Source organism: Rhinatrema bivittatum, chromosome 18, assembly GCF_901001135.1.
Source record: "Rhinatrema bivittatum chromosome 18, aRhiBiv1.1, whole genome shotgun sequence".
Classification (NCBI taxonomy): domain Eukaryota; kingdom Metazoa; phylum Chordata; class Amphibia; order Gymnophiona; family Rhinatrematidae; genus Rhinatrema; species Rhinatrema bivittatum.
In genome coordinates this window covers 8,300,793-8,315,297 of record NC_042632.1, presented here as the reverse complement: position 1 = coordinate 8,315,297, position 14,505 = coordinate 8,300,793, and the positions used below count along the sequence as shown (strand labels likewise).

At 46.6% G+C, this 14,505-nt stretch overlaps 1 protein-coding gene across 2 annotated transcripts in view; it reads left to right on the top strand.

Annotated features, from left to right (window-relative positions):
• LCP2 (lymphocyte cytosolic protein 2) overlaps positions 1-14,505 on the top strand; it is a 326,171-nt gene that overhangs the window by 202,964 nt on the left and 108,702 nt on the right. For both annotated transcript variants that reach the window (XM_029583581.1, XM_029583580.1), the window contains exon 11: positions 9,907-9,932. In XM_029583581.1, coding sequence (XP_029439441.1) covers positions 9,907-9,932 — 26 coding nt within the window. The remainder of the gene's footprint in view (positions 1-9,906; positions 9,933-14,505) is intronic.

Genomic DNA, 14,505 nt, shown 5'->3' with positions numbered 1-14,505 from the left:
AATATGAAACTCAGAAACTACCTTAGGTAAAAATTTAGGGTGAGTGCGGAGTACCGCCCGGTCCTGCAGGAGCTTAGTGTAAGGCGGATAGGTAACTAGGGCCTGCAATTCACTAACCCTGCGAGCTGAAGTGATAGCCAAAAGGAATAACACTTTCCATGTGAGATACTTTAACTCACAGGAGTGCAGAGGTTCGAAAGGAGGTTTCATTAGACGACCAAGAACCAGGTTAAGGTCCCAAGATGGGGCCGGAGGACGTAAGGGTGGCTTCAGATGGAGCAAGCCTTTAAGAAAACGTGTTACTAGGGGTTGTACTGAAATAGGGACACCCTGTACACCTTTATGGAAGGCGGCTACCGCACTGACATGCATTCTGATAGAAGAGGTTTTAAGACCTGATTCAGAGAGATGCCATAAATAGTCCAAGAATTTGGAGATTGGACAGGAAAGGGGATCAAGGGACTGAGAAGTGCACCATGATGTGTACCTTTTCCATTTGTATGAGTAAGACTTTCTTGTGGAAGGCTTTCGTGAAGCTATCAGGACCCGAGAAACGGAATCTGAAAGGTTGAAAGGCTGAAGGACTAACCTTTCAACATCCATGCCGTCAGGGACAAGGCTTGGAGGTTGGGATGGAGGAGGCATCCGTCGTTTTGAGTGAGCAGATGCGGGTCCTTTCCCAGATGGAGAGATCCTGGAGTATTGGAAACCATACTTGGTGTGGCCAGTAAGGTGCTATCAGGATCATGGTTCCTCCGTCCTGGCGTAGCTTCACGAGAGTCTTTGACACAAGAGGAAGTGGAGGGAATGCATAGAGCAGACCGGTTGTCCACTTGAGGGAGAATGCATCCCTCGGCCAAGAGTGCTGGCTCCGAATGAGAGAGCAGTAATCGTCCACTTTGTGGTTCTGAGGGGACGCAAAGAGGTCTATGCGGGGAGAACCCCACTTGTGAAACAGAGAGGTCGCTACCAGAGGATCGAGTGACCACTCGTGCGGTTGGAAGACACGGCTCAGCTGGTCTGCCAATACATTGTCTACTCCCGGCAGGTAAGTGGCCCTGAGGTACATGGAGTGGGAGAGGGCTTCCGCCCAGATCTGCGCAGCTTCCTGACACAGAAGGAAGGAGCCTGTGCCTCCCTGCTTGTTTATGTACCACATGGCCACTTGGTTGTCCGTCTGGATTAAGATTATCTGATGAAAGAGATGATCTTTGAAAGTGCGGAGCGCATAGCGGATTGCTCGAAGTTCCAGGAAATTGATCTGGTGTTCGGCTTCCTCTTTGGACCATAACCCTTGGGTTTGAAAGTCGTCCACATGGGCTCCCCAACCGATGTGAGAAGCGTCGGTGGTTAGGATTACTTGCGGATCCGGTGGAAGAAAGGGTAAGCCCTGAAGGAGGTTGACCTGAGTCGTCCACCAGGTTAAGGATAGGCGCAGCGCTTGTGTGACTGTGACTATGGAGGACAGAGGCTGAAAAGCTTGAATCCATTGGTGTCGTAGAGTCCATTGTGTTACTCTCATGGCTAGTCGGGTCATGGGAGTGACTTGAACCGAGGATGCCATGTGCCCTAGGAGAATGAGGAACTGGCGAGCCGTGGCAGTGTTCTGAGACTGGAGCTGGCGAGCCAGGGACATTAGGGTGTGGACCCTCTGAAGAGGAAGGTAAGCCTTTGCCTGTAAGGTGTCCAAGTCTGCCCCAATGAAGGATAAGGTTTGAGACGGGACTAAGCAAGATTTCTCGTAATTGACGAGAAACCCTAAGGAAAGGAGTGTTTGAATTGTCAATTTTAGGGAGGATTGAGCTATCTGTTGGGTGGAGGCCCTGATTAGCCAATCGTCCAGGTATGGGTAGACGTGGACACCTTCCTTCCTGAGGAATGCTGCTACCACTACGAGACATTTGGTAAAGACTCGTGGGGCAGAAGCTAGACCGAAAGGGAGGACACGGTATTGATAATGGTCGTGGCCAACTAGAAACCGCAGATATTTGCGATGGGATTGTGTGATCGCAATGTGGGTATAAGCGTCCTTGAGGTCGAGAGAGCACAGCCAATCCCCTCTTTGTAGCAGAGGGAGCAGCGCGCCTAGGGTTACCATTTTGAACTTCTCTTTTTGAAGGTATTTGTTGAGGGCTCGAAGGTCCAAAATGGGACGTAGTCCCCCCGATTTCTTTGGTATTAGGAAGTATCTGGAATAGAATCCCTTGCCTCGTTGAGAGGGAGGAACAGGTTCTATAGCATTTGATTGCAGAAGAAGGGATACTTCCTGTTGTAATTGAGCCAAATGGGTGGATAGACTCCACGCTTGAAGAGGCGGGGAGTCTGCCGGAAGAGTTATGAAGTTGAGGTGGTAACCCTGTGCGATAATTGTTAGCACCCACTGATCTGAGGTGATCTGCAACCAAGGTTGTAGAAAATGGTACAGTCGACCTCCTACAGGGATGTCCGGAAGAGGGGTTTGGCATGTGTTCCCTACAGGGGAGTCAAAGGCCAGCCGCAGGCCCAGGAGGAGGGGCTACAGTAGGCCTTTGTTTCCTAGGCTGACGCGGCTGAGGCCTAGTAGAGGATCGAGCTGGACGAGGCCTGGCCGATGGAGGGTAATAACGGCGTGGTCGAAAGAATGACTTCTTAGAGTCTTTCTTTTGCGGTTGCTTGGAGGTCAGCTCAGGTGGGACAGATGAGAGTTGTTTCAACGTCTCATGGTGGTCTTTCAACTCCGCCACAATCTGCTGAATTTGCTCTCCAAACAAATTATCGCCTAAGCAGGGTAAATCAGCAAGACGATCCTGAACCTCTGGGCGAAGGTTGGATGATTTTAACCAAGCCCAACGTCTGGCTGAGATGGCTGTGGCTGAAACTTTTGTGGAAGCATCGAATATGTCGTAGGCAGTCCTAATCTCGTGCTTCCCTGCCTCAAATCCCTTGTGAAGAAGGGCTTGAAGCTGCGGTTGGTATTGGTCTGGTAACGTGTCAGCATAGTCTTGCATCTGCTTAAGGATGGCTCTGTTGTACTGAGTCATATAAAGTTGATATGAAGCTATGCGTGAAATCAACATAGCTCCATGATAGACTTTCCGTCCAACACTATCTAGGAACTTGTTGTCCCTGGTAGGTGGGGTAGAAGAGTGTGGCTTAAGACGCTTGGCCTTCTTCTGCGCGGACTCAACCACAACAGAGCGATGATCCAGTTGAGGTTTTTGGAAACCTGGTGCTGACTGAACAAGGTAGGTGGAGTCAGCTTTTTTGTTAACTGGGGACACTGATGAAGGAGATTCCCAGTTTTTCTTGAGCAGATCCAAAAACACCTGGTGTATAGGGATGGAAGCGATGATTTTTGGAGCATCCAGAAATTGAAGGAGTTCCATCATCTGGTGTCTGTCATCAGCTTCAGATTGTAGTTGAAAAGGTACAACTTCTGACATCTCTTTCACAAAGTTAATGAAAGATAGATCCTCAGGAGGAGATCTTTTTCTACTCTCTGTAGGAGATGGAGGCGAAGGCAAATCCGTGTCAGAAGATGTATCATCATCATCACCCCAGGTATCGTAGGGATCAAGTGGGGTTTGTAACCCTGATGGACCTGGCTGAGGCTCTAAAGGCATCGATGGAAACCGAGGTGGAATCGGTGCCGTAGGTGGAACCAGAAATGGCATCGATGGCTTCGGTGCTGTCGATGGAATCGGTGCCTGGCGTGGAATGGATGGAACCGAAGGATATATCGGTGGAGATATACCAGAAGGCACCGATGGAACCACCCCGGAAGGGGGAATCCGGAACGGTGTTTCTCCTGCCGATGAAAATCCAGTCGGAGACGGTGGTGTTGTCGATGGCACTGGAATCACCGATGGAAGGGCCGTCATGAGCGCCTCCATGCGGCTCAGTAGCAGTGCTAGCACTTGTATCAACGGCTCGGTGGTCGGTTCCCTCCTCGGTGTCGGTGCCGGGGGCGGCACTGGAACCGGTGCCGGAGACGGTGCCGATGGAGGTTGCAATTTCTTCATCGCTTTCTCGATGGCCTCCTGGACCAGCCGGTCCAGTTCTGCCCGGAGACCAGGGGTAACCATACCCGGCTTGACGGGAGAGGGAGGCTGAGGCAGGGCCGGAGGGACCACCGTAGCCGGTGGGATCACAGTCCCCGCACCCCGGGAGGGTGAGGGTTTCCTCGATGCCTGCGAACGAGACGTGGAGGGTGTCCGGTCTGTTCGCGGCTTCTTTGTCGGTGGCTCGGCTTGAGCAGAGGTCGATGGCTGTGGATCCTCGACAGGCCGAGATTTGTGCCGTCGATAGCGGTGCTTTTCCTTCCGATCCCCTCGCCCATCCGGGGAAGGGACGGGAGTCGACGGCCGAGAAGCGATCGATGGCGGACGGTCACCGGAGGGTTGACGATGATGGTACAACTTCGACGGTGCCGGTTCCGATGACGTCGATGCTATCGATGGCGTTGGGGTGGGTGCATGGAAGAGGAGCCCCATCTTCTCCATCCTGGCTTTGCGACCCTTGGGTGTCATTAAGGCACATTTGGTGCAAGTCAGGACATCATGCTCACTACCCAAACACATCACACAAACCCTGTGGGGGTCTGTGATGGACATAGTCCGGGTACAATCCGGACAACGGCGGAACCCCGTTGCCATGGCCTGAAGCCAAAATTTAGGCTGGGGATCGGTAAGTGCCAACAGGCCTCAAGGGCCAAATTCGACGGTAGTCGATGGAAAAAGGCAAAAACTTACCGGGTTCCGTAAGATGACTAAAAATTTGTCGAAGGGAGACCCCTGAGGGGCAAATTTTCTTAGGAAATTAACTTCCAAATTCCTGTCAGGAACGTGGTTAGAGAGCTCCTTTCACCGCGTGGCAACTGCTGCGCGGAAAAAAGAAGACTGAAGGGAGACCCCTGCTGGCTGCAGGGTCAGTGCCTTGCTGGGCATGCCCAGTAGGGGCCAGTCAAAGTTCTGTTTAAACTTTGACAGAAGTTTTCCGTGGTGGGCTCCATCCTCGATGTCACCCATTTGTGAGGACAACCATCCTGCTTGTCCTGTGAGAAACAGCTATACAAACACTGTCTTGATTGTAATCCACCTTGACACTAGCTTGGTAAAGGCAGAATATCAAATGTTCATAAATAAATAAATAAGTTGAATTTTGCTTTGATGCTGTGACAGACTCATCAAGAAATGGGAAAGGAGTGGAGTTCCAAGATGGTGGCATATTGTACTGCTGGTTTTGGCATCCGGCTGTCTTATCTTTTCCATGGGTTATGATGCTGCATTCTAGTCACAAGAGACGTGGAAGGGAGAGAGTAACTTCTGAAGCCACACCCGGCTCCCCGGCTCTCTTCACTATGGTCCAATGGATGCCCACATGGTACAAGGGCAGGTATCGCCGGAGGTGCAATCCCTGGGAGGTGAGCGAGAAAAGGAGTCACTCGCTCTCTTCTCTGATTCATTGACCATCCTTTCTCCTGGCATTTGGATTCCCCCGCTGAATCCTGCTATCGTGAGGACGTCAACTCCTGGAGGAGAGGTGCCATGGGCTGATGACGCCCGACAGACGACCTTTCTCTCAGAGTTGAAGGCCCCTCCTATAGCCTCTGTGGCCTCAGTGTTCGATTCTCCTGGCCTATAGCAGGGTGTATCATTTGGAGGCAGTTCTGAAGTTACCAAAGTAGAGGAAAGACTATCAGCTGAGCATGGAACAGAGGTTCTAGGACCTTGTATTTCTTCTTTGCTAGTAAGACCTACTCACTTTACCTTAGAATCAATATGGGATGCCACTGAAGGCCTGAGCAAGATGATTCTCACCCAGATCAAACCTTTAGAGGCTAAAATAGTGGAATCTGAATCTAGAATTTCTACTTTGGAAACATCTAAAACATCAGTTGAGAATTTAACTGAAGTAAATAAGACAGAGGTGGAATCGGTGTAAGCTTTGCAATCATCTATTATTAAAGAGAATATTCAATTGTCCTATAAAATGGAGAACTTAGAAAATATGGTGAGAAGTCGGAATTTAAGATTTATTAATTTTCCTAAGAGCTCCTTGATTACACCAAAGGACATGCTTAAAAGATATTTTTTGGAGGTACTGAAGATTTCCAAACAAGCTTTGCCACCAAGGCACATTATGTCCCATCTTTCAGAAGAGAGACTATTAAACCTGAGCAACAGGATACCTCACCTTCATTGAATTTAGATAAAATGTATCAGTTATTTTGTAAAAATCAGTTTCTGAGGGGGATTCATCTGCCACTTTGGTGGTTACATTTGTTCTTGAGCCTGATGGGGACTGGGTCTTATGCCTGTTTTTCAGGCATAAATCTGAGCTTTTCCTATAAAGGTTAGAATTTTTCCTGATGTGGAGACAATATATTCAAACAAACGCCCGACTCCGGCCGAGTTTCGCCCCACCAGGGGCTGCCTCAGGGGCTGTATGAAGAAATTCTTTTTGAAAATGCTTTTTGTGAAACTTCATTCAACATTTGCTGCAGCAAAATCGTGATCGCTCGCATTCTCCGCTCATACAGCCCCTGAGGCAGCCCCTGGTGGGGCGAAACTCGGCCGGAGTCGGGCGTTTGTTTGAATATATATATATTGTCTCCACTCAATAAAAAGGTTATTTTTGGACTACACGGTGTCTATCCACTTTGTTGCCCTGACGGCCTTACTTATAAGAACATAAGAAAATGCCATACTGGTTCAGACCAAGGGTCCATCAAGCCCAGCATCCTGTTTCCAACAGTGGCCAATCCAGGCCATAAGAACCTGGCAAGTACCCAAAACCTAAGTCTATTCCATGTTACCGTTGCTAGTAATAGCGGTGGTTATTATCTAAGTCAACTTAATTAATAGCAGGTAATGGACTTCTCCTCCAAGAACTTATCCAATCCTTTTTTAAACACAGCTATACTAACTGCACTAACCACATCCTCTGGCAACAAATTCCAGAATTTAATTGTGTTTGAGTGAAAAAGAACTTTCTCCGATTAGTTTTAAATGTGCCACTTGCTAACTTCATGGAGTGCCCCCTAGTCTTTCTATTATCTGAAAGAGTAAAAAACCGACTCATATCTACCCGTTCTAGACCTCTCATGATTTTAAACACCTCTATCATATCCCCCCTCAGCCATCTCTTCTCCAAGCTGAAAAGTCCTAACCTCTTTAGTCTTTCCTCATATTTCCTGATATATTGCCTTAAATTGTGCTAGGCTCTCTCTATTTGTGAACTTGATTTGAATTTGATAATCTGTTGTATTTGCCTTTAATTATGTCCTATATAATATTGTCTATTAAGATTTCCACTACAAGATTTGTCTTATTTTGTCTATAAAAGTTAATAAAAAAAAAAAACCAACAGGAAAGGTGTGGGACTTGGGATGAGAGCAGTGAGCAGCTATAGAATCTTCTATAGGATATAGAATTGGAATCCAATTCTCAGCAAATATTATAGAAAGGCTTTTGAGAAAGGTTTGTGGATAATACCAAAATCTGCAACAGGTTAGATACCCTAGAAGATGTGGAAGGCATGTGGAAGGATTTAGTGAAGCTTAAGTAATGGTTTAGAGTATGACAGCTAAGATTTAATACACAACATAAAAAACAATAAGGGAGAAAAAATGTTTGCACACATTGGTATAGGTTTGTCCAGTGGGATAACCCATCCTCACACCCACTGGGATATTGCCTCACTGTTTTTATTGTGTTAAGAATATATTTTTAATGAATAATTCTTTATAACTTTTGCTGTTTTTATTTTCTTATTTTGTAAAATTTGTCCTATTCAATGTCAAGAAAAAATCCTTAGAAAATGGAGAAATCTCTTCTAATGATATTAGAGTTTTTTTCAAAGTTCATCCCAAGAGATATTGAGAGAGAATTCTTAAAAGAATGTTGAGTCCTTTCTTGTAATACCGAAATGAATATTCCAGATATTAAACTTGGAAAATACTTAATGACCTATCTCTCGTTTGTTAATGAACTAGTGCAGATAAATCATAGCTTCATTAATAAATCATACTTCATTAATTATTGGCGGCTCAGTAATTTACTCACGTTACATTTAAGCCGTACATACTTCCATGTTTGGCACTGGCAAAATTTTGGTGGATACCTGCCTGCCTCAGGGGCTCGAGAGAGTTATTAGTCGATCTAGAGTTAAAATCGAAGCTGCCCTCTGAGGCAGTGTCGGGCACAGGAGAATGATCAGCTTGAATATAGCGTGAGTAAATTCCTGAGCCGCTGGTATTAAACATGTATAAAAGCTATGATTTACCTGCACTACTTTATTAATAAATGAGAGATAGGTTATTAAGTATTTTCCAGATTTAATACCTGCAATATTCATTTCGGTATTACAAGAAGAGCTCTACATTCTTTAAAACTGATATCGCTTGGGATGAACTTTGAAAAAACTCTGACATCATAAGAAGAGATTTCTGCATTTTCTAAGGATTTTTTTCTTGACATTGAATAGGACAAATTTTACAAAATAAGAAAAATATAAAAACAGCAAAAGTTATATAAGAATTATTCATTAAAAATGTATTCTTAACACAATAAAAATAGTGAGGTAATATCCTAGCAGATGTGAGGATGAGTCACCTCGCCTATTAAACCCCACCAGACAAACCTATACCAACATGTGCTAACACATTTTTTCCCATTATTGGTTATATGTTGTGTACTATTAGTAGGGGATTTTTCTGAGGCACATTTTGTTATTAGCTAAGATTTAATGCCAAAAAATGTAGGGTCATGCACTTAGGTTGCCAAAACCCAAGAGTAGTGCAGTATAGGGGGTACATTTCTTCTGTGCACAAAACAAGTTCAGGATCTGGGGGTGATCAACTGATCATATCTCATAATCTTAAGGTTGCCAGACATGTAGATAATGTAACAGAAAAAGCCAGAAGAATGCTTGGGTGCATAAGGAGAAGAATCGCCAGCATGAATAAAGAGGTGATATTGCTTCCGTGTAAGTGTCTGGTGAGACCTTATTTGGAGTACTGGGTACAAATCTGGAGACCTTCAAAAGAAAATAAACCAGATGAAGGTGTTCCAGAGGACAACTACTAAAATGGCTAACAGTCTTCATAAAACATACGGGGACAAACTTAAAAATCTAAACATGTATACTCTGAAGAAAAGAAGCTGAGGAGGAGATATGGCTGGGCAGATCGGATAGGCCAAATTGTCTTTAGCTACATAAGAACATAAAAACATAAGAAATTGCCATACTGAATCAGACTAAGTGTCCATCAAGCCAAGCATCCTGTTTCCAACAGAGGCCAAACCAGGCCACAAGAACCTGGCAATTACCCAAACACTAAGAAGATCCCATTCTACTGATGCAATTAATAGCAGTGGCTATTCCCTAAGTCAACTTGATTAATAGCAGTTAATGGACTTCTCCAAGAACTTATCCAAACCTTTTTTGAACCCAGCTACACTAATTGCACTAACCACATTCTCTGGCAACAAATTCCAGAGCTTTATTGTGTGTTGAGTGAAAAAGAATTTTCTCCGATTAGTCTTAAATGTGCTACTTGCTAACTTCATGAAATGCCCCCTAGTCCTTCTATTATTCGAAAGTGTAAATAACCGAGTCACATCTACTCATTCAAGACCTCTCATGATCTTAAAGACCTCTATCATATCCCACCTCAGCTGTCTCTTCTCCAAGCTGAACAGCCCTATCCTCTTCAGCCTTTCCTCATAGGGGAGCTGTTCCATTCCCTTTATCATTTTGGTTGCCCTTTTCTGTACCTTGTCCATCGCAACTATATCATTTTTGAGATGCGGTGACCAGAATTGTACACAGTATTCAAGGTGTGGTCTCACCATGGAGCGATATAGAGGCATAATGACATCATGTTCTATTTCTCATATGCTATTCATTTTTTGTTTTTTTCAGGGAAGAAGTTACCTTTTTCAGAAATGGTAAGATAATTATTAAAACGAAACATGCTAACTGGAAATATTTCTTTACAGAGAGGACAGTGGATGCATGGGTAAGCCCTGGGCTAAAGTCCTATTGCAGGACCCCAAGGACCACATCTCAAAAAAAGTTTAAGTTGTTACTTCTCTGCTTCTGATGTTAAGCAAACTGAAAATTTAGGGGAGGATTTTAAAAGGGTTACACGCATAACCGCTCTTGCGCACGCCGAGTCTATTTTGCATAGGCCCAGCGACCCGCGCAAGCCCCGGACGTGCGTATGTCCTGGGGCTTTGTGAAAGGGGCGGGGCAGGGTGGGACCGAGGCCTCCGGCACAGCGGCCGTGCTAGCTGCCGGCGCGTGCAAGTTATGCCTGCCAGAGGCAGGTGTAAATAACAAAATAAAGGTAGGGGGGGATTTAGGTAGAGCTGGGGGGCAGGTTAGATAGGAGAAGGGAGGGGAAGGTGGGGGGGGGGGGGCAGAAGGAAAGTTCCCTCCGAGGCCGCTCTGATTTCAGAGCAGCCTCGGAGGGAACGGGGAAAGCCATCGGGGCTCCCCTAGGGCTCGGCATGCGCAAAGTGCACTAGTGTGCACCCCCTTGCGTGCGCCGACCCCGGATTTTCTAACATGCGCGTGGCTGCGTGCGCATGTTATAAAATCGGGCGTACATTTGTGCGCGCCGGGTAGCGCGCACAAATGTAGGCCACCCGCGCAGATTTTAAAATCTGCCCCTTAGAATTTACTCTAGGGGGAGGGAGAAGATTTTCTTCTAGGCCCTGAGTGTTAAACAATCATCAAAGTCATCTGATAAACATCCCTAATCATTACACTGAAAGCTGATGTAGTTTCCAACTCAAACTTTTACTGATGTAAAGATGGAAAATTTAAGGCCCAATTTTAAAAGGACCGCTCACATAAATTTTGGGGGTTATGACTGTGGCCAGGCATTGCATGCGCTGTGCATATTTTACAAAGGGCCCCGTTACGTGCCGAAATGCCGGGCCTGCTGAAAGGGACAGCCGAGGGGGTGTGAGAGGAGTGGGGCAGGGTCTATTAGCCGTTGTTCCGGGGAAGTGCGCGCTGGCACCGGGCGGTGTGCGGAAGATACTTCTGTTCCAGAGGAGCAGTAAGAATTAAAATAAAAAATTAGGGGCTAGATAGGTTTAAGTTAGGAGTCGGGAAGGAGAGGGGAAAAGATAGGAAGGGTAGGGTTAGGGTTAGGGAAGTTCCCTCCTGGACTGGGAGGGAACTGGGGTCCTACTCACGTCGCCGAGTGTACTTTATAACCCCCCCCCCCCGCATGCTTTTGTGTGAGGATATCGTATTGCTTTTGTGGCATGCTTTTGTGTGAGGCGACGTGTATATGTTATAAAATTATCGCGTCCATGTGCACGTGCGCAGCTTTGAAAATCTACCTTTAAATTAACAGGTTCATTACTGCTCTTGATATTTACAATGTCATTGTTATAGCTTGAGATCTCCAATAAAGCAAAATTGCTTACCTTGTAATAGGTGTTATCCCAGGACAGCAGGATGTAGTCCTCACATATGGGTGACGTCACTGACGGAGCCCTATTGCGGGAAAACTTTCTGTCAAAGTTTCTAGAAACTTTTGACTGGCACTGTGAGGCCACTGAGCATGCCCAGCATGCCATGGTATTCTCTGCCACAGGGGTCTCTCTTCATCCAGCATGGCTCTCTGCTTCAACAGCAAGGGAGAAGACTGATACTTCACGCATATCCAGCATAGCTCCCTGCTTCAACGGCAGGGGAGAAGAAAAAGAACCAATAAGGGCTGTATAACATAATCTGGGTAAAACAAATAAGCATGGGTGTAGCTTGCTTATTGCGGCGGCTACTACCCCTAACTAATCAAGCTAGATATTTCACTTGGATGCAGCTCCATCACTGCTCTCTACATTAAAGGTGGGGGTGGAAGGGAAATAGAACCAAGAGCTAAGAGAAACAGATAAGTATGAGAGAAAAAATGTGTGAAGCTTGCTGGGCAGACTGGATGGGCCATTTGGTCTTCTTCTGCCGTCATTTCTATGTTTCTATGTATGTAGCAATAAGCTTTAGCAAAAATAAAATAATAAAAGGTGGTGGGTGGGTTCTGTGAGGACTACATCCTGCTGTCCTGGGATAACACCTATTACAAGGTAAGCAATTTTGCTTTATCCCAGGACAAGCAGGATGCTAGTCCTCACATATGGGTGATTAGCAAGCTAGAGGCTGAGTCATTTCGTAGTGAAGCAACAGTGAAGAATTGTTGTTGAAAATGAGTCAGCCGAAGATCACAGCAGGTTGGATGTAGAAGGAGTTGGGATTAAACTGGAAACAAGTTCTTTAAGGCAGATTGTCCATAGGCCGAATCCTGTCGTCCCTGTTTGTCCAGACAGTAATGAGCTGCAAAGGTGTGAAGAGAACTTCATGTTGCTGCTTTACATATGTCAAGGATTGGCACTGAACGATAGCGTGCTACTGAGGTTGACATTGCCCTTACTGAATGTGCCTTTACTCGCCCTTGGAGAGGAAGGCCTGCTTTTTCATAGCAAAACTGTATGCAATCTGCCAACCAGTTGGATAGAGTATGTTTACCCACTGCCTTACCCGGTTTGTTTGGATCATAAGATACAAACAGCTGAGTGGATTTCCTGTGGACTGTGGTGCGGTCTAAGTAAAATGCTAGCGCACGCTTACAGTCCAGGGGCAGATTGGCCTATCAGGGGATCGGGCATCCCCTGGTGGGCCGGTCGCTCCCATCACGTGATTTTTTTTTTTTTAAAGCTTCCCGGCCAAAGACAAGAAGAGGGCACTGCAGCCCGAAGAAAAACCTGTGGGCAGGGCTGGTGGAAGCACTAGGCCTGGGCCTGGGGCGCCGCGAGCAGTGGTATCCCGAGGGGAGCCAATGCCCCCGGGCGCAGGGAGGCTAATCCGGTGCTGCGACAGGCAGTTGGGCAGGGCCATGGTGAGGCTCACGTCACCACGGCCCGAAGAAAAAGATCACGTTTAAACACGCTGATGCTCCTCCTCCTTCCTGCCTGTGTGGCCCCGGAAGTAAACGTTGCCGGAGCCACGTGGGCAGGAAGGAGGAGGAGCATCAGCGCGTGCAGAAGAGGAGCAGCGCTTACGGGCCGAATCCCAAGTCGCAGCGGCCTGAGAAGAGGAAGAAGCCCGCTAGCAGGGCCGCTGCGGCCCGAGAAGATCAGGGCCGCTGCAGAGCCCATCCTGCGGCGACCCGCGAAGAGGAGGCCCGAGTAGCTGAGGGTCTGTAGAGTGTGTGTGTGTGTGTGTGTGTGTGCGTGTATGCGATGAGTTGAGAGACTGTGTGTGAGAGCGAGGACCTGAATGTTTGCAGAGACAGCATGTGAGAGCCTCTGTGTGTGTGAGAGAGACAACATGTGACAGTGAGAGCCTGTGTGTGTGTATGAATGATTGTATGAGAGAGAGCATGGGACAGTGAGAGCCTATGCTTGAGCAAGACAGCATGTGAGAGTTAGAGAGAGCCTATGTGTGTGAGAGTCAGACAGCATGTGCAAGAGAGAGACTGTGTATGAATGATTGTATGAGAGAGAGCATGTGAGAGTGAGAGCCTGACTGTGTGTTTGAGGGAAGAAGATAGATGGAGAGAAAAGAAATAGAAAAAAAGACAATATGAAAGGAACTGGGAAAAAAATAAGAAAGGGAAGGTGGGGAAAAAAAGCCTGTCACCAACCAATTAGAAAACTAAGATCAGACAGTAAAGGTAAAAAAAAATAAATGTGCCAGTCACTTTTTAGTGACTGGCACATGTAATCTTTGGGAATATGCAAGAATAGCACTTTCTCAATGCGGATCTCACAATGTACGAGATCAGCATGGAGAAAGTGGAAGCCCACGGGGCCTGCATAGAGGAGGCAGCAGAATGGGCTTCAGTGTCAGTAGCAGCAATCGGCACCTCCCCAATAGGCATGTGGCAGCAGTGACAGTGGCAGCAGAGGAATGAGAGAGGATCCGAGGTTGCTGGCAAAAGAGAGGGGGGTCTGTCTTTAGTGTGTGCATGTGTATGAATGGGACTCTGCCTGGGGTGTATGTGTGTGAATGCATGGGTGCCTGCCTGGGGGTCTGTGTGTGAGAATGAATGTGTGCATGCCTGATGGATGGGCTGGGAGTGGTGTGAAAATGAATGGGAGCCTGCCTGGGGGTCAGTGTGTGTGTGTGAAAATGACTGGGAGCTTGCCTGGGTGTGTGTGTTTGTGTGTATGTGTGAGAGCATGAGTGTGTATGAGAAAATCCAAGGGAGTAAGAGTTTGTGTGTGGAGGGGGAAAGAGTGTCTTAGAGCTGAGAGTGTATCAGTGTCAGTGAGAGCGAGAGGTTATGGTGGATATAAGAGCATGAATGTGTATGTATGTGACAGTGTATGTGTGAGAGAGAATGGATATATGAGTATGTGTGAAAGAGAGAGGATAACCTCCTAATCCTTGACAATATCAGGGTGACTGGAAATCAAGAGCTCCCACAGAAGGGGACAGCAGGGGCTTTTTAAAATCCTTATTAGTTTTAATTATTGAATATTATTTGATGTCTGCTCTTTTTGA